Raw genomic sequence first — 25,993 nt, 5'->3', positions numbered from 1 at the left:
CTTTCCAGATAACACGAAGTGACTGAACGATGCTGGAATGAGTGTGTTAGGTTCAAAACTCGCCGCTCTTCAATCGCCAGGACTCATCGCCTCGAACGGGTGTACTACAAGCAGCTGTAGATGATGTCAGTCGTATATCGCATAACGAGGAACATAACGTCATGCGGTTACCGCTTCATAGTTGTGCGGGCGACTTTCAGCCCGAAATACAGATGAACTGGCACATAACACTCAACCAGCAAGTTGCGGCCGTCTGAAAATGGCGCTTTTACGCTTTTTTTTTATGGAGGCAAAACGTTAAAGCGCTCGTGTGCTGTGCGATGTCAGTGCACGTTAAAGATCCCCAGGTGGTCGAAATTATTCCGGAGCTCTCCACTACGGCACCTCTTTCTTCTTTTCTTCTTTCACTCCCTCCTTTATCCCTTCCCTTACGGCGCGGTTCAGGTGTACAACGATATATGAGACAGATACTGCGCCATTTCCTTTCCCTAAAAAACCGATTATTATTATCATTACGCGCTCGGAAGTTTCGCTTTCACACGACTCGGCGTTATCCGAGCCGCGCGCGATATTCGTTGCATCCATGGAGCAAGGGCAAGTCAAAGCTCGCGGAGAAGGAAGGAAGTGCGGAGGAGAAAGAGAAAGGGTACCAACGAAGGAGGATAGGCGACCCAACTATCTGTTGTGAGGCGGCGCCACAGCAAGTGACGTCATGTCCTCTCCTTTCGTCATATCTCCCGAGTTACACTTGGTGTGTAGGAGCCGTTGTAGCCGTTGAGACAGTTCCAAGTATTGAACTCGCCGCTGCGGCCTCCCACGGACGTCTGGCGGTGAAGCCGTCAACGCAAGTCGTCACGAGGAGTTTAAAGCCGCCTAAACAAGCGGTGTAGCAGAGGTCCATTTGACAAAGGTAAGCAGATTTTTTAACACACACACAGAAAGATGTACAGGCCCCTTTAATTTTCTTCTTATGAGCTTACGCGAACTTTTCATTTAAAATGCGCATATGCAAGTTACGACAGCCAGCAAGAGCTTCATAGCATAAATTTTCGATGATATAAGGCGAGACCTTAGACCAGACGTTCGAAGCGGCATCGAATTCGTACCGCAACCGTATCTGTTGCACAGGTACGGCTAGTTCAGCCATGTTTACTGACATTTTGTCTAGGTTTTAAGAATACGCTGAGCAAGCGGCATCTAGCCCTACAGATTAATTTACTATTTCATTAATAAACACTTTTAATTGTTGCGGTGTAAGACTGGGGAAGCGGCGCGCTTGACAAAAATAACTTGCTTCATGCCAACCTCCCCTTGCTGCAAACGTGGGAATGGCCGCCAACTGTCGGCATCAGCCTGTTCGCCGGCCGCAGCGCTGTGCGATGCGATTCCGCTGCTCCGTCATTTGTCACGCTAATCTTATTTACTCACCGCTGTATCATTAGCTACGATTGCGTACATTCTATGTAAATTTGTTCACTTATTTCTTTTTATTGATTGCTTTCCTATTTTCTGCATGCCCAACATTGTGAGCTCACAATATAACCCACGTATTCACAAACAGACATTATGCTTCTACTTTCGACTCTTTCACTTAAAGTCGCCTTCAGGTGCATGCTTCAGAAACCCGACCAATTCCGGCACACATCGCCTCTGAATGGGAGTATCCCTTAAAGTAGCTCCGAATCTACCCAGGCAGCGCCAAAAATTGATTAATATATGCCTAAATTTATAGTATACCTTCAAGTAACGCTTGCTGTTATAATGGAATGTTATAACGCTAAAAATTAACAGCAAACGCATTATGTTGAATCGTAATCTTAGCTTTACGTACAGTCTATAGTTTATATTTAGATTACGTTTATACATAATTTTAATGTTTGTATGTAACTATAAATTAGCTATAAAGCAACATTATAAATATTACTCAAGCATTGTGTCTCAGCATTTTTGCACCGTTTGCACATAATTATGTAACTACGTAATGATGTTTGTCACTTAGCAGAACATTGCAGTTGCATATCAGAGATGATGAACGTTATATAGTGCTTCTACAGCTTCAAAATTTCATTAGACAACTTATTATATTACCTATTTACCACTCTCACACTTAGGACATATTTCTCGGGTGGTTATATAAGCAGCTCAGTGATGGAAGTGCTGCTCCAAACTGCAAAACAGGCATTTTAGTGACAAATTGCGCCTGACCTCGCAAAGCATGTCTAAACGAAAAAAAAAAACGATATTCGACCAGCATTACCAGCAATATCGCTGAAAGAGCGCCACACTGCCGAAAACAAAACCGAAAACGAAAGTGCGCCATCACGCACCTAGTCAGCTTAGTGTTGATTCGGCGCTTACATGTGTCCGGCCTCTTGAATGCGTTGGCCCTTTCAAACTCAAAGGGAGGTTCTGGAATATGCCGTATTTACTCGAATGTAACGCAAGCTTTTTTTTACCGAATATAGAAGTGACAAGTCGTCCCTCGCGTTACAAATCGAAAACATTATAAGCTGCAGTTAAATCTCCTTACGTGCGGCAACGCGAAAGCTGAGTACGGTCCGCCACGTGCGCCATCTGCGCCCCCCCCCCTCCAAAAAAATGATAAGCGTCTTTTAAAGCAATCAAAATCTTTGAAACTGTAAAGCAGACGGAAAAAGGGTGCACCTGTAACGATCCCACCCTTACTATGGGTGTGACAAGCAGGCTCTATCGGGAGGGCGCAAGGGTGAGAGTTGTAGGCACGGAAATCCACTCTTAAGGATGCATTATTATTTTTTTTTTGCAGTGTGTTTTCGATTGCTTTCCTCGGTATCGGTACATGACGCATTTTGCGGCGGGGTCACATTTTGCGTGCTGCCGCGCAACTGTCTTGGGATTCCAAGCGTGGAACCAGTTCCACGTTCAAGCAAAAATGCTTGCGATTTTTGCCGCCGCAGTGCGAAAACCTGTTTCGGGCGGTCGCGGCGGCTAGAGCGGTCAGAGCGACCAGGCTCAAACGAGTTGGAAATTTTTCTACCATGTCGTGCCGCTCACTAGCCTGAATGTGAAGCAGCCATAAAACAACGATTGGTTTAAATGTTGCTGACAGTGGCCACCGAAGTCCGCGAAGCACGAATCGCAGCGCTGTAGAGCGATTGGGTCAAGTTTCATTTCTACGACGAGACCTGTAAGGCGAAAAGGTGTATGCAGTGACAGCGTGGCAGGACTCCGTGGTTATCTTCCTATCGGCCTTATCTGATATCCTGCTCCCGACGCGGAGCACGACTTGTATAAAGCATTGTTCTCCTTATCTGATAAATTTTTCTGCGACTCTATTCAATATGAAGGGGTATGTGAAACTTTCCTGCGATAACGTTGGTAGCAAAGAACTGCCGCTCAGTGCTGAGCAATGAAGGCGGCGTTCCTATGAAGACCAGCCGAAGGAAAGCCGTTTTCGAGGTGCTTCTTATCGTAAACTTCTACTCAACTTGAGCAAACTGCGTCCTCTAAAAGAAATCGGCGGCGCTGAAATATGCACTGCAGACCGTCGTATCTACTTTGCGTCTGTGCTTGTCTAGACAGCCAGATGCGACAGCGTACGTGCCGAAGTAACTCATGCACATACGTACTATGTGCATGAGTGCACACTTGGTGACATCTGGTGGAATCATGCAGTGAGCGCGAAATAATCACAACTGAGCTAAAAATATTACGGTATCCGTGTTTGCTCTTCTCGCATGTGTTGAGCGTTTCCAAATACGAAGCCTCGTCTTCTATGAAGTCCCCGCCGTCGTTCTTCCCGCGATTAGAGGTACGTGCCGCACCTGCACGTCGTCGTGCGACCGCTCGAGAACACTCAAACGCCGTTGTGATTCACGCGTTCCAGGCGGCGCTGCGATCGAACAGGCAGGGCGCTGACGTAAGAATGTAAGTTGGGATTGAAAATTGGTCAAGTGTAAAATTAATAGAACTGAGACGTAAAAAATACAAATAATTTTTTTATTATTATTGCTATATACGGCAGATTAGTTAGAAAAGATTTTAGAAAGAAATATCGAGCATGGTAGCACCTGCCACCACCCCTTTTCAAAGAGTACTCTCCTAACATGCATGCATTCATCTATCCATCCATCTTTTCTCGAAAGTGGGCAGCTACTGACGACACCGCTGTAGTGACACGGAGACCTCGTCTGCTACACTCTATTCTTGTTGACTGTAGCTGTAGTTTTCAGTTTCTGCTTACGGTCAGCCGGAGGAAAGGAGACGCTAAATTTAGCCCGTTTAAGCGTATAATTCTGTGCAGTGCCTGTTTACCGTACTGTGCTTTAATATTTCATGCCATTCCAACGGTTAATTAACTTTTGAAGTTATATATATATATAGGACTCAGAATGCAGCCATCGTATTGAAAACCAGCGCTACAAAACAGACAGAGGACGAGACGAGATACACGGAAGGCGCTGAACTTACAGTTTAGTTGTGAGTTCAGCGCCTTCCTTGTGTCCCGTCTCGTCCTCTGTTTTTTTTAGCGCTGGTTTTTAATACGATGGATCACCACGAAATCGCCCAATCCTCAGTCCTTCTTCAGAATGCAGGAATAAATCTTTCGCTAACCTCGCTGACATGGCACATACTTATTTTTATAAAGGCGGATTACATGAGACCAATTGAAAACGGATTAAGGTTGGCTTTTGGAGCGGACATTAAGCATTTCTTACACTTTAACCTGTCTTTACCAAACGACGACTTATCACGTTAAGGAAAGGTATACGGGGGTTACGTGAAAAATATGAGAGCATCAAAACACTATAAACATAAGCAAGACAGATTATCAAAATAAGAAACTGCATATTAGTAAAAACAATGCCCGTAAATTATACGCACAAAACACGGCGCCTTGTGTCACAGAGAGGGAAAGGTTTGCACAAGAAAGCCTTCTATCAAGTTCAGAGAGGCGTGTGCATGCACAGTCGAAATAAACAGAATCGTGCCCAAAATACGACAAAATGTTTTGTCTTTTTGTCACAGTGATAGACTACTTTGTAGTATAGAATTATTGCATATAGTATTTTTCTGTCGTAGTTTTCTGTCGTCTTGTAGTTCTGTGGTACCTCTCTAAACCTACTGAAAAAAAATTATGTTGTACAAAAATTTATGTTGCAACTACTAGTTAATGGCTATAAATACTACAAAAAAATCCTGTTATGTAGAGAAAAAATCTGCTGCTGTTTTTATCGACTGGGTGGGTCCGAGTGCAGGTTACACATCCCTAGCAGTGTATTTTTTTTTATGAAATCAAAGTTTGAAAGCAATAACTGCATTGTAGGAGATGGCAGCACAACAACTACCGGCTGGCTCACACGAAGATACTAATAAACTTCATTGTGATTTTTTTTTTCAGCCTTCCAACTTCGCAGAAACCACTGGTTTAGATGGCTAGCGCAGGAACACGAGGTGAGTGCACCTAGTATATGCATCACGAAAAGAAAATCCCTCCTTGTTACCTCCCACAGGCGTTCTAAACTCATAGCATTTATGAGTCAAGAGGACATCGGCACAACTATGACAGCACAAGGAACAGAACGCTCATGTGTCGTTTTCTTGTGCTCCCTTCTCTTGCATCATGCATCTATTCGCCCAACTATCTCTCATCTAAAGCACTCGTGAGCAGCACCAATGAGAGAAACTGGAGCAAAAGAGTTTGGCCTTTAAACCTGATCTGCTTTTCCTCCCAATATGGCTTGGAATCAAAGCTTTGACTGAAGTTGACGGAACCACGGATTATTTAGCCGTCGACGCATAGTCTAAAATTAACCTGAAACAGATTACCGTTGGGTACCCTGCACCGCCCAAAGGGTAAAGCAAGTGTGCTATACTGCATTTTAAGTTATGGGATGGTGTACAGGGCTGGTCAGAAGTTTCCAAGGCACAAGGTCTGCTTTTCTTCTGCATATCCTGGCACTTAAGAGGCCGATAAAATTGTCAAGGTTATCAGAGGTCAGAACGATACTTCTGCTACCCTCTACAGAAATTTTGTGCTTCGGGGGTGTCGTAACTGCCTGTTTTCACTGCTCAAAAGCAGACCCTGTGTCCTGGGAACTTTTGACCGAGCCTGTACATATATTGCACCTACGTCACAGCAGCCAGCATGCTGTCGAACCCGGAACACTGCTAGTAAGTGCGCGTTTCGATGATACTTTGGCGGACCTTTAGCACAGAAATGGAAGGGCAAATAGAAACAAAAAATACATGTTGTCACAGCCATTCCCCACTAACGGTCCAGCCAAACTATGCACCAACTAGCCTGCGAGAATGATCTCGCAAGATACATTTCTATAATCCGCTTATCGAAACCTGTTTTGGCCTACACTGCCGAAGCTAGGAGGTGTGTCTTTGGTGTATTACAGCTGTCAGATTCCCAGGAACCTTTTGCTGCTCCTGCCGCATGCGGGACATAGTCGGTGCGCTATGGACGTGCGCAGCCTGTTCCAGTTACAACCTGTGCACCACTTGCTACTTTACTGGCGCGCACGAACAGGACCATATGTTCGAGCGGTATGATGCACCCGGCAGTAAAAGGTGAGGACGGGTCGCCATTCGTCATGGTTTTAATCGCCTGCACTCTAAACACAAATAGGACTGCATCGGAGTAAAAAAAGGGAGTAAGCTGTGCTCCACCGCAATCGCTTTTATAAAAGCGAGTACTCTGAAGGACAGCTTAGTCCCTTTTTACTCCTTTCTGTTTATAGTGTAGACCACAGCTTACTCCCTTTTCACAGTTTTCTGTTTAGTGTGTAGAGTACAGCTTACTCCCTTTTTACACATTTCTGCTTAGAGTGTAGCTCCAACTTAGCAAAACAGGTGTGTGGGAAGTATCCGTGGCGAAGGCTTTCAGACTTGGCTGCCAGGTTTTCTTGACCTCGTAGCAAAGGGTACAATTCAAAACAAAATGGGAGCTTTGAATGATCTCTGATATGAAATTTCAGGCACCTAGTTTTTCCGAGAACAACGTCTGTGATGTTTGGCGGAATTCACGGTGATCACGAAGATAACGACAACGAGAAAACAGGTAATTACGCGCTGCAATAATTTCCGCAAGTATTCATCAAGCATTTAGGTTTGTAATTCAAGCCAAGGTAGCGCACTGCAGCAGTGACTTTTATTTATTTATTTGCTCCTCAAAGGTCCAGGAGGGACATTACATGAGGGGTGGGCTGAGAAGACAATTAGCATGAATACAGATGATGTTCGAGGGCGGTTTTGAACCTGCTGCAGTCGATGATGGTTGCCACTTCGGATGGGAGGTCATTCCAGTCTCGGGCTGTTTTCAGAAAAAAAAAAGACTGGTGATATGTTTCGGTGCGGGCTTTCACAAGGTAGACGGCGTTAGGGTGACAATTACGGGAAATACGATGAGCGCGTGTGATAGGAATAACTTCATGATTAAAGGTATGGAAAAAATTTATGATATACGGAAAGACGGGCGACCTTGCGACGACAGGCCAATGTGGGGAGATTAAGCTGAGATTTTAGTGCCGAAACGCTAGTGTGGTATAAAAAATTAGAACAAACAAATCTTGCAACGCGATTCTGGACTGATTCCAGTGTGTCAATCAGGTTAGCAAAGTTAGGATCATAGGCGGAGCATGAAAACTCCAATTTCGACCGTACAAATGTTAAGTAAGCAAACAATTTTATAGAACGCGGTGCTAAGGCAAGGTTACAGCGCAGGTACCCTAAAACTTGATGAGCTGAATTCGTTACATAGTGAACGTGTTGCGACCTGGTTAGATTTTTACTTAAATGAAACCGAGATATTTATAAGAGTGATTTTCAGGCAAGGGTATTTGTTACTGGAAAATTTTATTACATTTTCTTTTCGAGAAGAAAAATCTGTAGATCTGCAAGAATCTGCAAGAGAAAAATCTGCGAGCTTGGAACACACATAGAGTAACATTATCGGGAACGGCACTCACATTCCAATATACAAACAGATGTCAACGCCCCACCAATGCAGTGAGGCAATGCTGCCTTAGTGCTTACGCTTCAGGATCATGTAGCAGCCTCTCCGCTCCAGTCTCTCTGTAGCAGTCTAGCCTGCTCAACTTTCTTCGAATGCTCAAACCCCTAGGCCACTACAAAGACGAACGAGGCAAATTCTGGCTATTTCAAATCACTCGCTATAAAGAACAGGTGGAAAGGAAACCTCAGTCCGCTCGCTAGCCATCGCTTCGACAAGAGCACTTGTCATCGTGGACTTCTAAATGTGGCAACGTTCCAACACGACCAGTTGTTAAAATGTTGGATAGTGGAGTGAGGCTTCCGTCCTACCCCTAGTTCATCCTGTGTTAGGAATGATCTCATCTTCTCCGCTCTTGCTACCATTGCTACATCAGATTCGATTTTCACAATGATGAATTTACACGTAATCAACTATTACTATGCAACCTTCCAATCGCACATTGAAAGCGATACAAATAACACCAGATAAGAGAGCATAAGAAATAAAAAGAAGACACAGCTGTTCGCTTTCTAGGTCAGAAATCGTCTATCAGTTGCTTCCAGATGTCTTGAAAAGCTATAGTCAAAATAGGCTTGAAATTCACACGTATTGCTGGTCAATTTACTGTCCTGCAGCCGAGATACATGGTGTCGCCTGTAATGGTTGCCGTCATGGCATCGTGGGCGCGCGATGGAAGTGCGCAGTGTGCTCGAACTACGACATCTGCACCAGCTGCTACATGGCGCACGAACACTGCGTCGACCACTTCTTCTTGCGATTCAATGCGCCTGGCAGCCACGGGTGAGTTTTTTTTTTTTAATGCATTCGTGGAATTTCACGTTCAAGAGTGACACTTTGTACTATGAAGCTCATCGTAATGGAGTACTATGGATGAGTGTTTACCACCGGACCGCCCCTAACGGTGTAGCGAAATCTGACTGCCAGCGCCATCTACACGTACTCTCCGATGCGGTGATCCAGGACCACAATGTTTGGCTCAGGAGCCGGACGCCGCAACCACTGATGCAGCACAGGCGGAGGGGGAAGTTTTGCAATAGGCGCTTTTGCCTTGTGACCTGGCTTGCTGTATTTTGATTTACATTGCCGTAACCACGTTAATTTTCTGGGCGCCGAAAAGCGCATGTGTACCGGGGTTGGAAATTTCGTGTGCATGACGTGATCTCTGCGGCAGACGGCTGCAGGCGAAGCTGCAGCATGAGAGTAAAATAGGAAAGTGGTATGGATTGCACATAGGAGACTTCGTGCCACTGCTCCGCATTGTATAACACAATTTTTTTTTTCACTTTCTTTTTTATGTGTAGTTTTTAAAACAAAAAAAAGTGGCGGTGGCAGTGTGGGACCGAACGCTGCGATCCCATTTCTGCTGTCGCGAAATTTAAGGACTCCTGCGTGCTCTGTGTTGTCCGGAGGTTTAAATTAATCCGTAGTTCTCCAGTCATAGCCCTTGCGCATGCTTTTGAGCGTCGAACCGCACACGGCACATGGCACTACCAGTTCCTTAGAAAGAGAAAGGATGTCTGACTAATAATAATAATAATAATAAATTATATTTATCTATCTGTCTATGAAATTCTCTTATCACTCAAGGATGCTCGTACCACCGAGGGGGGCCTCTGGAAATCCACCAACTGCGGGCACTTCCATTCAAGACAAGGACGTCAGTCAAGATCGGCAGCAGAACGATGAGGGTAAGCCCTCGCCGCGACCTAGTGGAGCTAGTGGTGCCTGTTAATACGATATTGTCAGAAGCCTCATCGTGAAAAAAAAACGTGGCCTTGGTCGTAAAATTCGCTGATTCGCTTGGTGGCAGTGACGTCAGCAAATCGGATAATTTCTATTGGCTGGAGGAAAGTCACGTCAGCAACAGGAAGTTACGTCGCCAGATATAACTTGCAGTAAAGACATCAACAGCTTCTAATGATATTGCATGCATTGCCAACATGTAATATAATCAGGCCTCCGTGACAACTTTGTTCCTTCGTAAATGATTGAGACAAAAGAAACGATCATTCATAATTCTAATTGGAAGTCGCATAAAACAAATTGAAGTGTCATATTGAGGCGAAACATTGCCATTATTCGTGCATCCGCCCACGACCACCATACTGGTATAATATTTCCGATTTCCTGTTAAAGGGGCCATGAAACGGCATTTATCGAGGTTTAGTAAAGCAGACGAGTGATAGGTACCCCATCATTGGTCAACCAAGCGTGAGAATTTTCGAGGAACATTCATAACATCGAAGGTATCGGCGATTAAAAATTATGTTCCTCCTCAAAATTCCTCCACTCACACTCCCGCGCACCCGAAAAACTAAAGAAAACAAGTAGACACTGCGCCCCGCCCTTGAATACGTCACGCCTCCGCAACCGGTTTGTTTATGGTGGCCGTGGCCGCTTATTATCACATCGGCGCCATCTCTTTTGTACCCGCCCCTGTAACTGCGAGGGCAGCTTCGGCCTGGAGCTCAAGGGTTAGCTTCACCGGGGCTACCACGATGAACTTCGAGCTCTGTAAGAATGCTGTCTGTAGAAACCGGCTGCTGAGCGCCGGCTATGGCAGAAACGACTCGTGGGCGGGCTCATAAGACTCACCTTGGAAAATTCAGCGCAACAAAGGGACGGGTACGCAGGAATAAGACACTGACGAGCGCTGCCTCACAAGTGCATGTTTATTAGAAAGGCTACGGAATATTAGGAAGAAAAATGAAAAAAAAATTAAACAAAGTGATACAAGGTTAGAAAACCAAGTCACAATAAAACAGAGCCAAGCAAGCGCAAGCAAGGCTGATCACTTAACAACTGATTTCATGTAGGCAATTTCGCTCTTAGAGAAACGTTGTGAGACAGCGCTCATCAGTGCCTTCTTCCGCGGCAGCGCACGCGGCACGAACCGCCTCTTATTATCGAATGGCAGCGAAGGGCTTCCCATTAAAAAAGCTTCTACAGCGTTACTAACAAACTGTTCCGGTAACAAGCAGGTGAGGAACCAAGCTTTCATTGCGGCGAAAAACAAGTGCGTGCTTAAAATTCACTTTTCGGTCTCTTTCGCTATAAACAAACCTTAGGCATCCCCTTTGCGTAAATAGGAGGGAGGGAATTTCAAGTCTTTTCTTTTCTTTGTTGCTCATGAATATCGAAACCATGCTTAGTAAGTGGAGGTCTGAAGAGCCTCTGTTTTTTTTTTTCAACAAGTGCAAATCGCACGGTCGCCATTACTGTGCGAGAGGAGGGGGGGGGGGGGGGCGGGAGCAAAAAAGGCGAAGTACCGTGAGTACATGTAAAGACGGTAAAACATATGAGCAGCAATACAGCCCAGGCCACTTGGAACATGCGAGACGGGTTTTTAAACCACTGGGCCACCGCTGCGGAGGGATATGGTAGACAAAAATCTGAATAAATTAACATTCTGTTTCATATATTACAGCTGCTAAGTTCCAGGGAATCGCTTGCCACTCCTGTGACGCGCGCAGCATACACGGCGCGCTCTGGGAGTGCGAAGACTGCTCCAGCTACAAGCTGTGCACCACTTGCTACTTGAATGGTGTTCACGACCATGACCACATGTTCGCGCGGTTGGATGCACCACGCAAAAGGCGAGGGTTGTCAGCATTTCTCACGATTTTAAGCACCTCCTTGGAACTTAGAACTTAAGCATTGCATGTATCCACGCTGAGGGCCTCTTTTTGGCCAATTTTGATTTCTTGATCGTGTAAAAAATGAAAACGCGAGTTTCTAACAGTTGTTCGTATACAATTTCAGGTACCAAGTTGCCCCGAGGGCCTCATCTGTCATGTACGGTGGCTCCTTGAGCGGTCATGAAAGAACTGTCAACGAGCGTGCAGGTATCTAAGAACGAGACGAATTTCCACAAGCATAGGATACGCACCCTGGCGTGCACTTCGAGCTAAACGTGGCACACGACAACAGTGACTCGGCCGCCTCAAGGTGGCATTAAGTTTAATACAAGGGTTTGTGTTACCAGCACAGGAATCATATTTTTCACAGCGAGAAAAATTCACAGGGGAAATCGGTACATTTTATTTGAGCCGGAAGCACGTAAAGTGTAACATCAATGGAGCAATGTGCACACTCCAAATACTTTTCAACAGTCGACACCTGTTTTAGACGATGCGTCATGAGCGGTTACGTTTTAAGATACTGAAGCAACGACGACATTCCTTAACGTACCGGCATGCACGACTGGCGGTTTCAGTTATAATGTGTGTTTAAAAAAATTGCGCACAGCAGACAGGGCATACGAGGAGGGAGGAACACAGATTATGGTTTATGAGGGTTTAACGTCCCAAAGCGACTTCGGCTATAAGAGACGCCGTAGTGAAGGGCTCCGGAAATTTTGACCAGGTTCTTTAACGTGCACTGACATCTCACAGTACACGGGCCTCTAGAATTTCGCCTCCATCGAAATTCGACCGCCGCGGCCGGGATCGAACCCGCGTCTTGCGGGCCGGCAGCCGAACGCTATAACCACTCATCCACCACGGCGGCGGAACACAGATTAGCTTAAACTTGTAACTGTACTAAAAGAAAAAGAAAACTACCCTAGGAACTGAAAACTCATCCACCACGGCGGCGGAACACAGATTAGCTTAAACTTGTAACTGTACTAAAAGAAAAAGAAAACTACCCTAGGAACTGAAAAGTGCTATCCTAGAGTTAACGGCACACAACATGCGTAAAAGCAAGCACGGTCTACGTCCCATTCAGAATCATATCAGTAGCAAAAAAAAATTGCTGATTGTTTAGCTCTGGTTATCCGTGGTCGAAGGCAAAAAGCTGCATCTCCCTGGCTACGTTCGTGGTCGAGCGACTGGCGGTCTCCACGACAGGCGTCGCCTCGAACACACCTAGCGTTAAGCTGAACGCATCAAAGTGCACCGGCGTTTTATGCAGAACCCACTTTGATGCCCTGCGCATGCGATTCCAGCAGATGTTTTGCCGCTTGACCGAAGGTCAAGGTCAACGGCCAAAGGTCAAAGGTCAAAATCGATATAATTTGTGTAACAGTCGCTGGTGTCACTGCTGTAGCTGATGTCATGTGCCGAACCTGACTACCACCAGTTATGTTCATGATTTGACCTCTAGCTACATTCAAGGTCAAACTTGCGGCCCCGCTGACGGCCCGAAAAGCAGGCTTAGTGAAGCTTTTAGCTCCAACACACAAAAACAAGACCTCATACATCCTAGCTGACCAAACACAAAGAAATATTTTTTTCTCCCCTATGCCGAGTGTTTTGCGCAAATTTTCCTTGAAATGATCGTTCACCACCTTGATCAGCAGTATGCACAAATGCGTGTGCATTTCGGACACACTTCGGTCGCACAATGCGGATGCCTTCATCTTTCTGCATTTGCGGCCTTACCGTGCGCAGTCCTGCGAGCCAAATCAATGTCATCCTTTCCCAACTAACACAAGCGTTCGTTGGGCTCTTCAAAAAATTTGACAGTGGATTAGTAGTCTGGGCTATACGAATAAAAAAACTCAGTTGAAAGGGGGGGGGGGGATATTGGTCGTGGACAGGCGCGGTACTTTGCCTTTGGCCACCCACTGCAGGCACGACGACCGCTGGCAGAACTAGGTGGCTCAAAGCAGCAAGGGCGAATACCACTTCTGGGGCACCATCTGTCCATTCAGAGTCACTCCCTGCGCGTTTCATATTTCCTCCTCTCCTCTTTTCTCTTAATTTTCTTCGATGCTTCAGGGAACCCGTTGCGGTGGCTAAATGTTTCGGTCTGTTGCCAACTTAGCCGCAGTACCTTGGTTCGAGCCCGGCCACGATGGCTGCGTGCTTGTATGGAGGAGAAAGGACTAAGGTGCTGTGTGCTGTGCAATGTTAGTGAATGTTGACTATCGCCAGGTAATCAAAATTATTCCGGAGCCCTCCACTACGACACATATTTCGCTCTTCCTTCTTTCACTCCCACCCTCCTTCCTTCTCTAACGGCGCGTTAGAGGTGTCCACCGAGACAGTTACTGCGCCCTTTCGTTTCCTCAAAACCAATTTCACGCATAAAGCGGACCATGAACAGCAGTTCTGTGAAAGAACTGGTTGCTTCGAAATTCAAGCTTCTTGCGTGCCTCTGAGTCTGTACAGTTGGCGCGGTCTAGCTCTTCATATTTATGCCCGACTCGTTTTTGCAGCGTTGGTCATTTGCTTTTTGCTTCGCTCATTTCATAGCCCGCGGAGCTGCCATATCTCAGCATTACTGCCGTGCACTGAAGGGCACAGTCATCGTTGGCCTTTGTGTCCTCCCTCTCAGTTCGGTGCGGTCGTTGCGGTGCCATTTTTTTTGGGACTATCTCTAAGCCTGAACAACGAAGGTCGCCGATGGAATTTCGTCTAATCGGACTAGTAAGGGTTTCGCCTTAGAAGAAAACAGCAGTAAGTTACCCGTCTAATATAATATTAATTCATTCATTCATAATTTCATTCATTCATTCATTCATTCATAATGCGTACGTCATAACATGATGTACGCATTGTGAATGGGACAGAGTATATTGAGGTCGGAAAGTAGACCCCCCCCCCCCCCCGCACCACTATTGTATCGCGGGTTGTGAATAGGACCATGGCTAAAAGTCATTCCATTACAAATCCTCTGAAAATCGAAAGATCCGAAAGCTGCTTTTTGAAATGAGCCGGAATCCCCGGGTTCGAACCCGACCGCTGCGGCTGTTTTTCGATGAAGGCGAAACACAAAAGGCGCCCGTGTGCTGTACGATGTCAGCGCACGTTATAGATTCCCAGGTGGTCGAAATTACTTCGGAGTCCTCAACTACGGCAACTCTTTTTTCCTTTGTTCTTTCACTCCCACCTTCATCTCTTCCCTTACGGCGCGGTTCGGGTGTCCACCGAGATAAGTGAGACAGTTACTGCGCTATTTCTTCGCTTCAAAAACTGATCTTCAATCTTCAAATAAACACGAAAAAAAGTCCACCGAATTTTCACGAAATAAAAAGCGAAAACATTACCTGTGGTTCGACTCGGCTGAACTTAGTTAGACAAGCGAAAGCTCTCTTAAGGTAAGCACACGCCACACGCTTTTATATAACGCACGGCGCTTCACGCGATTTGCGGCAGTTGCGACACTGCCGTCGGCTCCGCATACGCAGTTGTGGCGAGGCTTGGCGAGTCACGTGGCATGACGTACGGAGCCAAGCCTCCACTCCTCCTGGTTTCAAGGTCAAATTTCATAGCCTCATAACCTTAAGCTTTGCACGCGAGGAGTAAGTAGAGCTTTCGCTCTAAAAACTCCGTCCGCTCGTTTGAGTCAGGTCTATATTCCATTTTATCCGATGACAGTGTAGGTCGGACTAGGCAAGCACTGCTTACATGGACAGGACAATTTATCACTGTCCTATCGTCGCATCGTTTTTGCTCTGAGCCACTTCCCTCGCCCTACCACTTTCTCCGTGGCTTTCACCCCCTTACCTTCTCCGCTTTCCTCCTTACGTCCATGTGTCTACATTATTGGAACCCATCGCCGATTAAATGGCTATAAAAGTTAATGCTTCTTTTTATCTAAAATAAGAGTCTGCGAAAAATGTTGGGTGAGTTTATAAAATACTTCAGTGCACTGAAATAATCTGGTCACCAATATTCCCGAAATATTTCAAGGAAAGAACCATAGCTAAAGGCAAATAACATGTCACAAAGGCTCCTGCAGCGACTAGTAGTAGCAACAAACGTTATTTGGCTGCAAAATTAGGCCCCAAGGAGATCGGCTGCTTGTCGGGCCCGAGCCAGTTGATCTTTCACTGCGGAGCACTCCAGCCAGGCACGCCAAGAGAACAGGGGGAGAGTCAGGGTAAAGGTGTGACCGAAAGGGACAGAAATAGTTGTGGGACGATAAAAAGAACAAAAAATAAAGTGTCTCTGTTCGTGCCACTAAGTATAACAGAAGGCAGAAAGGAAAAGGCAGTCTCCCAGGTTAGCATAAAGGGAGGGACAGTTGAGAAGTGACGGATCTAGGCGGAAGTGGTAGTTGCAGAGACGCGACAGAGGGGTATGCGGACACAATCCTCGGCATTTTCTTGTGGTGAAAAGAATGGTGAAATTGCAGTACTACTGCTACAGCATAAAAATTTCACAATTATGTATTTACACATGATGAGACGTTACACAGCTTTCAAATCGCGCACTGAAAAAAAAACTGAAAACAAAATATATTACAGCGCGAACAAAAACAAGAAAAAAGCATCGTCGCATTTCCGGACAATTGCGGGGATTTATACATGCGAATTAGAGCTTCAAATTTTCTCAACGCAGTCCACAATATCACCTGCAAAGGTTGTAGTCATCGTGGCATCGTGGGTACGCGCTGGAAGTGCGCTGTGTGCTTCGATTACGACCTCTGTTCCGAGTGCTTCAGGGATCACGGGCATGACCTCGACCACGTCTTCTTGAGATTCAACGAACCCGGCAGCCCAGGGTGAGGCATTCTCGACTGCATGGATGGCACTTTACGGGCTAAAGCAACAATGTGGCTTACGAAACTCTTCGCAACGGAGGACTCCCAATGGTTTTTATTGTAAGCGTAAAGGCCCCGCGTAGCAGAAAAGCCGGTGTCGGCGTTGCCGTCGGCGTGACGGAAAACATGGGAGTAGTTGATTACAAGATACATAGATGGCGCCAGCCGTACCGGCGGCGCATCGGAAACACCTGACCCCCGGGTCCTCGTGTTGCGAGTCAGAGACGCTACCGCTATGCCATACAGACACATTCGCACGGATTTATTATAGTTGGGCTTTATATGTACGTCGCGTGTTCTTTCACTTAATGATTGTGACTATGAAAGACGAAACAGTGTCCTTGTCTGTGTGGGAAGGAGGAACCACTGTCGCGTCATGCCATTAAATGCGGAGCTGTGGTGTTCCCCATTTTTTCTTAACACCGAGCGGTATTTCACGCGCAGCGAAATATGCACACATGGAAAATTTAGCATTTCAGATTTGGAGCGATTTGAGTGCCACAGGCGAAGACATGAACCTATGTAGATAAAAAAAAATTGCTTAACGTTTCCTCTTCGCCAGGGCTGAGAACTGGCAGGGATGGTTGGGCCACGTCCCTTCCATACACCCGCTGCGCTGCTTACCTCGCGTAAATCCCGCACTCACCTGTCGCTGTGCATTGAGTTGGTGGGACGATTACCCTCAACAATCCCATTCACGCCACGATTTAAAAAACAAAACGGGAATAGATATAATGAGGATCCTTCGTATACAAGTGCTGCACGTAGCAGCCAAAGAGGTCTCTGCGTTATGAAGTGTGATCTTTATGGGTATTCTACACGGGAAGGAAGGATACATGTCTGGTAATAAATCTGTAGTAGTAACTTGTTTATCGTTCCAGGTTGCACGTAGTTCCACAGAGGATATATGAATGGAGACGAACTGCAGACACTTCCGCCAAACATAAGGATGCCTGTGGAACGCGGCAGGAAGACAAGCATGGTAAGGCGTCGGTGTGGGCCTATAGTGTTTCTTTATTCCTTTCATAGATTATTGACGAGGCGCCATTCAATCCCACCGATGGAAAACGTTTACGGCTGAAAGCAAGAGTAACAGGAGCTGCCTTCCTGATAAGACAGTGCCTCTCACAATGATATCTTCCTTTTATTTGCGAGGACTGGTCGAACATTACTTGGCGTATCTCTAATGCAAGAGTCCTGGCTATAGATATTTGCTAAGGGACGATTAGGGAGACCAAATATCGCGCATTCCGTACAGTGCAGCCATACACATTGTTTTCACTCTCATTCTGTAAAATGTCTTAGTGTTGGGAGAAGAAAATAAAACCAAAGAAATGTGCACGGTAGTATCTGGGAAAAGAGACTGGGACAGTTTGACGGTGCAGGAAATTTTCACGTTCATTATTGTCCACCTTGAAAAAGAAAGGAACAGCACGCAAGTCATACGATGGTGAGAAAGCTTAATGTAGCGTTAAAACGTCATATTCCGAAAAAAAAGTAAATCTAAATTATGGATTAGCTGGCGTGTTAGACGAACGATGTTGTTGCCAGTAAAAGTTCTTCCCTTGGTTCCAGCGCAGCCGATTGACTGAGTAACCCGGTGCCTCCTCTGCGCTTTTGCTTTCTTAGTGCCACAAAGCGTCGCTCGAGTGCTTTAGGTACGCCTGCTCATGGCTGCGCGTAGGTATAGGGGAGATTGACACATCGCTGCCTTTCTAAACTCAGCGGTGTGTATTGCCGCTTTTGCCCCCGTCTTGCCTTACACGACTCTTTCCACATAGCAGAACATACTGCGGGCCCTTCTCGGGCCCAAGCTATAGAATAGAATATGCGCAACTAACAACCCAGTTCTCAAACTTAAGTGATGATTTGCCGTTTTCTATGCTCTTGCTATCACCTACAACACCAGTCCCTGCTAGGGTCTTCTAGGGAACAGCAGTCCCTCCAAGGGGACTCCTGTTCAAAGTACAAAAAAAAATGAAAGCGGACAGACATTGTCTTGTATTTTTTTGCCGAGTCAGTTATCATTTCCCGCCATTTATTCGTTCCGTTGATTTCTTACAGCGCGAAAGCGAAAAGGTAGCCCTAACGGAGACCGTTGTGGCCCGAGTAAGCTGGCGAGAGAACTGCGGGAGCTCAAGGAAACCCTACAATGCGCCATCTGCATGGAAAGAGAACGCAACGTGGCCTTCCTGTGCGGCCACAGTTCGTGCGCGGATTGCGCCAAGACACTCGAACATTGCCATATGTGTCGCGTGCGCATAAGGAAGAAGATCACGCTCTACTAGACAATCACGTAAAAAGGGCGCTCAACGTGCAAACTGAATGCCAAATGAATGAACAGGTCACTACTGCGCAGCTCAGAATGAGCATTCGATCTTCCAACCTTCCGTTTTCCTTTACAAATAGTGCCCAAGAAAAAAACAACGGTCATACGGCGCATTAAGCCCGGGATACATGGAGCGTTTTTTGGTCGATTTTCGCCCGACGGCGCGCATTTGACGCCCGGTCTCGAAAAAAACGCCCGCCGCCGCCGATCTGGCCCCGCCAGATATTGACGCGCGGCGTCCGGGAAGACCGGAAGCGGCAGCCGGAGCAAGCCAATAGCAGCGCAGAAAGCCCGCTCTTCCGGTTTGGCCGCCTCCGCCGCAGCCGCCGCCAACATGGCCGCCATGGCCGACGAGCTCTACTGTGTTTATTGCACGAAAATGTTGTTATCGTGAAAATAAACGCTTCACGAGACATGAAATGTCACTTTTTTTGGAGAACACGACCGAATCTTGGATCGAAATGCCCGCTTTTCCTCCCTGAAGCGAAGGTGCCTAAGAAAACCGCAGCCGATGGTAGCCACGGCTGAGCGGGCATCGAAAGGTACGCGACCGCATGCATTCGAGCACGCAAAACCTTGTAGATATCTATGCACGCGTGCTGCAATCAGTACAGTGGTGTCTAAATGAACAATTTCGTTATTCTGAATAAGGAGTCAGCGTCGCTGCTCTCAAAGAGCTCCTCGCTCAATGGTATTTGCCACTTGTTGATCATATTGCTTTCGCGCTGAGAGATATGCGGCGGCGGGCTGTCGCTTTTTCGCTCCATGTATCTCCGGCCGGGCGTCGCGCCGCCGCGACGTTTTCTGCCGCGCGAACATCGTCGGAAAAAACATCGCATGTATCCCGGGCTTTATGGCCAGCTTGCAGGCTCTGACTTCCATACTTCACCAGCGGACAGCGCCGACGAAGGAGGCATCGCGGACAGAAGACGAAGCAGACGAAGCTCGGGCTGGCGCTCACGAACGCTAGTCTTAGCATCTTTCAGTAATTTTGATGTATTGAATTATCTGATCTTGTGTCCCCCTTTTTTCTTTCCTCGATAATTAATCTTTGACTTATTACCGAAAGCACAACTATTAGCCTGGCACCAGTTTAACCTCTTCGCTTGGCCCTCCTCATTGAACCCTGACCAATCTCCGTTCGTGGGCATGTGCCATGCCAGTAAGGCAATAACAGCAACAACTGAGAAGCACCGTTCTAACAAAGATTCTGGCAGTCCACATTAATTTGCCGCCTTACAGTAATAAAATGAGCTGAATTGGATATAAAAAGTGTCCTGCAAGGTACATAGGCGCTTTAAGATAGGTGAATATTTTTTTTCTTTTCTTCAGGTAGTGTAAATTTCAACATTTTAAACCCTGTTTCTACAACACCACGACGGGTGTTCTAGAGCAGTCGTATGACTCTTTCTTTGTGGGAAGAGGATGTGCGCCTTTGACGCCACTTTAAGCAAATTCATAAGCTAATTTCAAGAGCATTAGCTCTTACTCATCACATTCCGAGATTTCGTGGTGTCTGCTACCACCCTTAATCACAGCGCCATCTGTGGCAGCAACTACTCATCACGTTTCGAGATTTCGTGAGGTCTCCTATCACCCTGAGATCAAAGCGCCATCTGTGGCTGCAACTAGAAAACAGCGCAACTCACATTAAGACTTGTAGCGCCATCTACAAAAGCATTGTAGAAACAACCACCTGCCTCGTGCCAATGATGGCGTCACTGTCCAGTATGGTGGATATAGGTGGAACTGTGTGAGCATGACGTCAGGGACGAAATAACGGCATAGTTTCGGTTCCTCGAATCCAAGATGGCGGCCATTAAAATTGGTTCTGCACTCTCATCCCTTAATGGTTGATCGCGAAAGGTTGATCAAAAAGTGAACGCTGTGGCCCATTGCTGCAGTGACGCGGGTCTGCGACAGCGTTGTCAGCGCTAACGCATGCAGCCCACATATCTCACCACCGCCGCCACGGAGGCTCAGTAGTTATGGCACTCGGCTGCTGACCCGAAAGACGCGGGTAAAATCCCGGCCGCAGCGGTCAAATTTCGATGGAGGCAAAATTCTAGAGGCCCGCGTACTGTGCGGTGTGAGTGCACGTTAAAGAACCCCAGGTGGTCCAAATTTCCGGAGCCCTTCACTACGGCGTCCCTCAGTTGCTTTGGGACGTCAAACCCCCTAAACCATAAACTAAGCCACGTGCCTCAAAGCGTGTTTGAGGTGTCCACTGACCCAGGGAGCCAGTTCACCCTTCCTTCTCAACAAATTCATTGGAGTCTCGAACGTTGTCAACGACAACGCCAATGTACACAATGAACGCCGACGGCCTACAAAAACAGAGGAGATCGCTCGGTTTCTGCGGGGACTCAGTGACGTCATAGCTGTCACGTGGTTTCTCCTCAGTTCAGGGTCAAACTCGCGCACACTTGGAGGGAGCTACGGAGGAGAGCAGTAAAGCTTTCGCTTCAAAAAACGCGCTGTGAAGTGCAAAAGAGACGGTCCAGAAAGATAACGACAACACCCTGCTTGAGCGCACCCACCCAAACTAGGGTGTCTAGATGCCTGCCCCGCTCCCCTGGCCATCGAGGCACCCTAGCCCAAGCATTCTCTTCTTGCGAACGCCTCCCATCGCACCAAATCATTTCAAGGTGAGCCCCGAATTTATCTGTGCGGGACCAGGGGCTACCTAAAGAAATTCCATTGCATTTCAAGAGACATTTAGGGGATATCGAAATTTGTCAAAACGAGTTACGTGATGAAAATATGTAATGTGTACCGGAAACAAAGATTTTACCAGCCAGAAAATCGCTTACAGCGACACGTTGCGCCGCCACTTTTGGATTCGTCTTACTGCGGCTGGTCTGGTTTTTAGGCGCTTTTTAACGAATGCTATTCCACCGTCAGTCGGCAATTGCCGTCGACTTAAGAGGAGAAAGCACGGCGCGCGTAGCCAGAAATGTAAAGAGCTTCACAATTAAAACTGGCAGTGGCTTAGCTCGGCTGTGCCGTGATATACGTAGCAAGAGGTACGTTTCTCTGGCTGAGCTTGCTGCGGTCACTGTATGTTTAGCAATGATAAACATTGGGCATACACATCTTTTAATCATTTTGCTTGACAGAGACGAAGGCTGCCCGATGATCTGTGAAAGTAACATGCAGTGGTCTCAATTTTGTCTATACAGTATTTCGTGCCAAGTGCCAGGAGACAACCTCAGGAGCGGAAGACAATCTTATCTTGTCTATACCGCCGTTGAGTAGGGACTGGACTCTTGTTCTGTACCCGCCGCGGTGGCCCAGTGGTTAGGCCGGTCGGCTACTGATACGGAGTTCCCGGGTTCGAACCCGACCGCGGTGGCAGCGTTTCGATGGAGACGAAACACAAAGGCGCCCGTATAATAATAATTAATAATTGGTTTTGGGGGGAAAGGAAATGGCGCAGTAACTGTCTCATATATCGTTGGACACCTGAACCGCGCTGTAAGGGAAGGGTAAAGGAGGGAGTGAAAGAAGAAAGGAAGGAAGAGGTGCCGTAGTGGAGGGCTCCGGAATAATTTCGACCACCTGGGGATCTTTAACGTGCACTGACATCGCACAGCACACGGGCGCCTTAGCGTTTTTCCTCCATAAAAACGCAGCCGCCGCGGTCGGGTTCGAACCCGGGAACTCCGGATCAGTAGTCGAGCGCCCTAACCACTGAGCCACCGCGGCGGGGCGCTGCGCAATGTCAGTGCACGTTGAAGATCCCCAGGCGGTCGAAATTATTCCGGAACCCTCCACTACGGCACCTCTTTCTTCCTTTCTTCTTTACCTCCCTCCTTTAAATATTCCCTTACGGGCGCGATTCAGGTGTCCGCCGAGATGCGAGACAGATACCGCGCTTTTCATTTCCCTAAAAAAAAACAATTTTTACTCTCCTTCTCTGCATCCATCTGAAAAGTTGGGATACAGCCGCCCATTACATTTCCGCCTTCTATACGAAATGCTGCGCATGCGACGCGCGGTTCGGGTGATAGAGCGGCGTGCGGCGAGGCGGCGACGAAGACCGCTGCGCACCTGTGCAGTCTCTCTGGTTACCATGGTAACGTCGCATGCGTACAACTGCTCATCCGCGTGATGTCATGCGCGGCTCCGACGGTGGGGTGGGCGCAGGGCCACGGCGACGGCGAAGCGCACGCCGTACCTGCTGCTCCTGTGCGGTTGCCATGGTAACGGCGCATGCGCACAACTGTCCTCTCCAATGTACCGCGAAATGCTCGACTGGTAGCCCAGTGTAGCTCTCGCTACAAAACACCGCAAAACAGACGAGGCAGGGAAAGGCTAGACGCAAGAACTAGAGCTGAATCATTAGCCTCGCATGCTGTTCGCTCAGGCTGCGCGTTACTGTTGCAGGCAGAAAGTTGAGAAGCGGGAGCTCTCAGCGGCATTCACGCTCTCCAGTACTTGCTAGGCAGCCGGTGAAGTTGTTTCGCTGTCACTTCAGCCACCGAGTCGGCTACTGTGTGCATGCTGCGGGCGTTTTTAAATTGTAAAGTGTATGTATCCCGTTACAATACGCGCTCCTGCAGACACAAGTATCCATAACTGCATAGATTCAAATATATTAGTAACCCCGTTGATTGTCCCGGAGCTGTTGCTGAGTGCGCAACACGACCAATGTTTCGTAGGGTAGCGGATTCAAACCGCCCCCGGCTTGGATTGAGCCAAGGTTGACTGTGCTACTGAGGAAGCCGACAGGTCAGGGGTGGACGGCTAGAATATGTCTGCGCCTCCGCTGGTGCAGTGATGGTGTCCGGCTGAGTGCGAGAGGTGATCCACTTAATCCAGGTTAAGTGGTTTATAGGAGACGCGGCTAAGGGTCCTTTTTTCCCGCAGTAGTTGGATAAGAAAGTTTCTGGGTTTGATAGAGGCCACCATTTTCAGCGCCATTACGTCAGTGCCGCGTTTTGTCACGATGAAAAGATTTCACTTTCTTCTGATGCTCAAAGAATATAGCCCAGGTAGCCAAGATCCATGAGGCATATGTGGGCTCTACAATGTTGCACTTATGATCACATGGTCCGGGTGTTCCTCATGAGGGTGAGTTGTATGGGGTGTAGTTATGGATGTGCTGGCGCCTTGCCCGCCTAAGGGGAGATTTTTTATTTTACAATGGAAGCTGTCAGCGGACCATTCTTGGCGTAGTTGTCATAGGCATTCTTGAAGCTTATCACGTAACCAGCCTTGGTCACGCCATGGACAATATTCAAGTTCTGACGCAAGCTTTGTATTAATGACCATGTAGGAGATGTTCATAGAGTATTGAGATTTTTTTGTCGTCGACCGAAACTTTGCTCGAGGCGGGAGACTATACCATGTTCTAAACAGCAACCTCAACCTTGTTTTATTCTTTTTCCTTGTCAAACACCTTTCACTGCTTGATGATCTATTGTAGTTGTTCACTGTTCATTCTGCAGTTGTCTACATCAGACACTTCGTGCGGCGTCCGCAAGTCCGTAATATAGCTTGTGGAGCCAAGAAAACGAATTGCCGGCACAGCATCAGGTTTAATATCCATATGTATGGTCATCTTGATCACCAAAGCACGAAAATACGATGTAATTCCATCGGCGTAGCTGCTTATGCTGCCACTTAGGCCACTAGACGTCGAGAATACAGTCAGGAACATGTCCAGAGCATGCAGCCCAGGCGTTCTTGGTAAGTTTTTTCCTCTCCACACTTGTATGCTTCGCCCACCGCAGCAGGTATATTTTGATGCCGTTCGAAGTTGCCCGCGTTCAAAGTTGAGCTCGCCACATACGTGAGACAACAGATGCAATGGGTTACCAATTCTTAAAGAAACAAAAGAGGAGAGACGAGCATTTATGCGGATTAACTCTTGATTGTTTAACCATTATGGGCCTGTCACACTAGGCCAACAGTCGGCTGATTTGGTCTGCCAAAACCATGTCGTCGTGATGTCTGGCTCTATGTCACACTGCGCCGACTAAAACAGTAGGCCGACTGTCGGCGTCGGCGCCAGGTCTCCCTCAAGACGGCAGTTGGCCGATGGTCCGCCAACTCCCATTTCACACTAGCGAGAAAACGTGCGAGACCTCCCGCCGACTTGGCCCTTTCTCGTTCTCACTCTTCTTTTGTCATAACCAACTATGCGTAATTCATGGGCCGGGACGCTTCATTTTTAACTCTCTTAAATAAATCCCACCATAATAACACAAACTCCTTAACAATCGTGATTATGAACCTAGATTGAGTGCAGCCCAGTACTGAGCGGCCCTTATTGCTGGGTCAGAAAGGCACGGCTCGAAAAATAAATCCAGTCGCTCGCGGGTAAACAAGGCGGGAGAGATCATTTAAAACTAATATAATAAAAAGAAAAAAATTTCCGACCACGCGGATTCGAACTAGGAACTTCTGGGATGCGAAGCTACTGCTATACCCACGACGCCATGGAGAACAGAGGAGTTCGCCGCCTTCAGAGGTGCTGATAAGAAGCACTCCGCAGTGTGACGCTGGCGACAGAAGTAAAGCAGGCAATTTATGTGCGAAAACTCGGCCGGCGCGCTGCACCGGCCGCTGCTTGCGAATTGCAGCCCCACTGCAAGCAGGGACACACGGAGCAGCAAGCATCGCTGCGCCGCTCGACTCAAGCACTCGAGCTTTCCACCCGCAGCGGTCGGATTGCTGCTTGGCTTGGTGTTGAAGTTCGCACCATAAAAGACAAAATAGCCATATTATCATAAAGACCGCCTGCTATACATGAGCAGCAACAAAGCATGCTTGCGCTAGTAGCGAGCTTTCGGCAACGGCGCCGCCAGCGGTCGCGCCAGGCGACGAACTGCGCTGCTGCCTGGCGCAGCGGACGCCGCTTCGCAAGTAGCCTGCGCTATAATATCTCTTAATATCGTTTTGCTGTTAACAGTATAATCTCATCATAAACTGAAATTATGGTCAATTTCCGCGACACCTTCGCCTGCGGAGCTAGCGGACCGCTGCGGGCGACAGGCGAGCCGGACCGGAACGGCGGGCCAGCGGCAGCTTGCGAGGCGATTCTGGGGAGAAATTTTGCTCGTATCAAAGTTGTTGCTTTTATCAGCAACTCGGTGTATCATCAACTCGGTGTTGATAAACGATCCTCACAAATGATACATTTGACACATTTCTGTGTCTCT

General features: G+C 47.4%; 1 protein-coding gene across 2 annotated transcripts; it reads left to right on the top strand.

Moving 5' to 3' along the window:
• The first annotated feature begins 742 nt into the window (after positions 1-742).
• Positions 743-21,509, top strand: LOC144121042 (uncharacterized). 2 transcript variants are annotated; one of them, XM_077653954.1, is made up of 11 exons: positions 743-910; positions 5,381-5,433; positions 6,387-6,558; positions 6,966-7,048; positions 8,617-8,782; positions 9,590-9,690; positions 11,430-11,598; positions 11,765-11,847; positions 16,294-16,456; positions 17,377-17,477; positions 18,560-21,509. In XM_077653954.1, the coding sequence occupies exons 2-11, from the start codon at positions 5,412-5,414 to the stop codon at positions 18,781-18,783; spliced, it is 1,284 nt and encodes a 427-aa protein (XP_077510080.1). In that variant the 5' UTR covers positions 743-910; positions 5,381-5,411; the 3' UTR covers positions 18,784-21,509. The 2 variants fall into 2 exon arrangements, with proteins under 2 accessions (XP_077510080.1, XP_077510081.1); XM_077653955.1 differs by lacking the exons at positions 743-910; positions 5,381-5,433; positions 6,966-7,048 and having other exon boundaries at positions 6,393-6,558.
• Positions 21,510-25,993: the final 4,484 nt, after the last annotated feature.

Source organism: Amblyomma americanum, chromosome 2, assembly GCF_052857255.1.
Source record: "Amblyomma americanum isolate KBUSLIRL-KWMA chromosome 2, ASM5285725v1, whole genome shotgun sequence".
Lineage (NCBI taxonomy): Eukaryota > Metazoa > Arthropoda > Arachnida > Ixodida > Ixodidae > Amblyomma > Amblyomma americanum.
The sequence above is the reverse complement of the archived record's forward strand: the minus strand, read 5'-3'. Positions and strand labels throughout refer to the sequence as shown.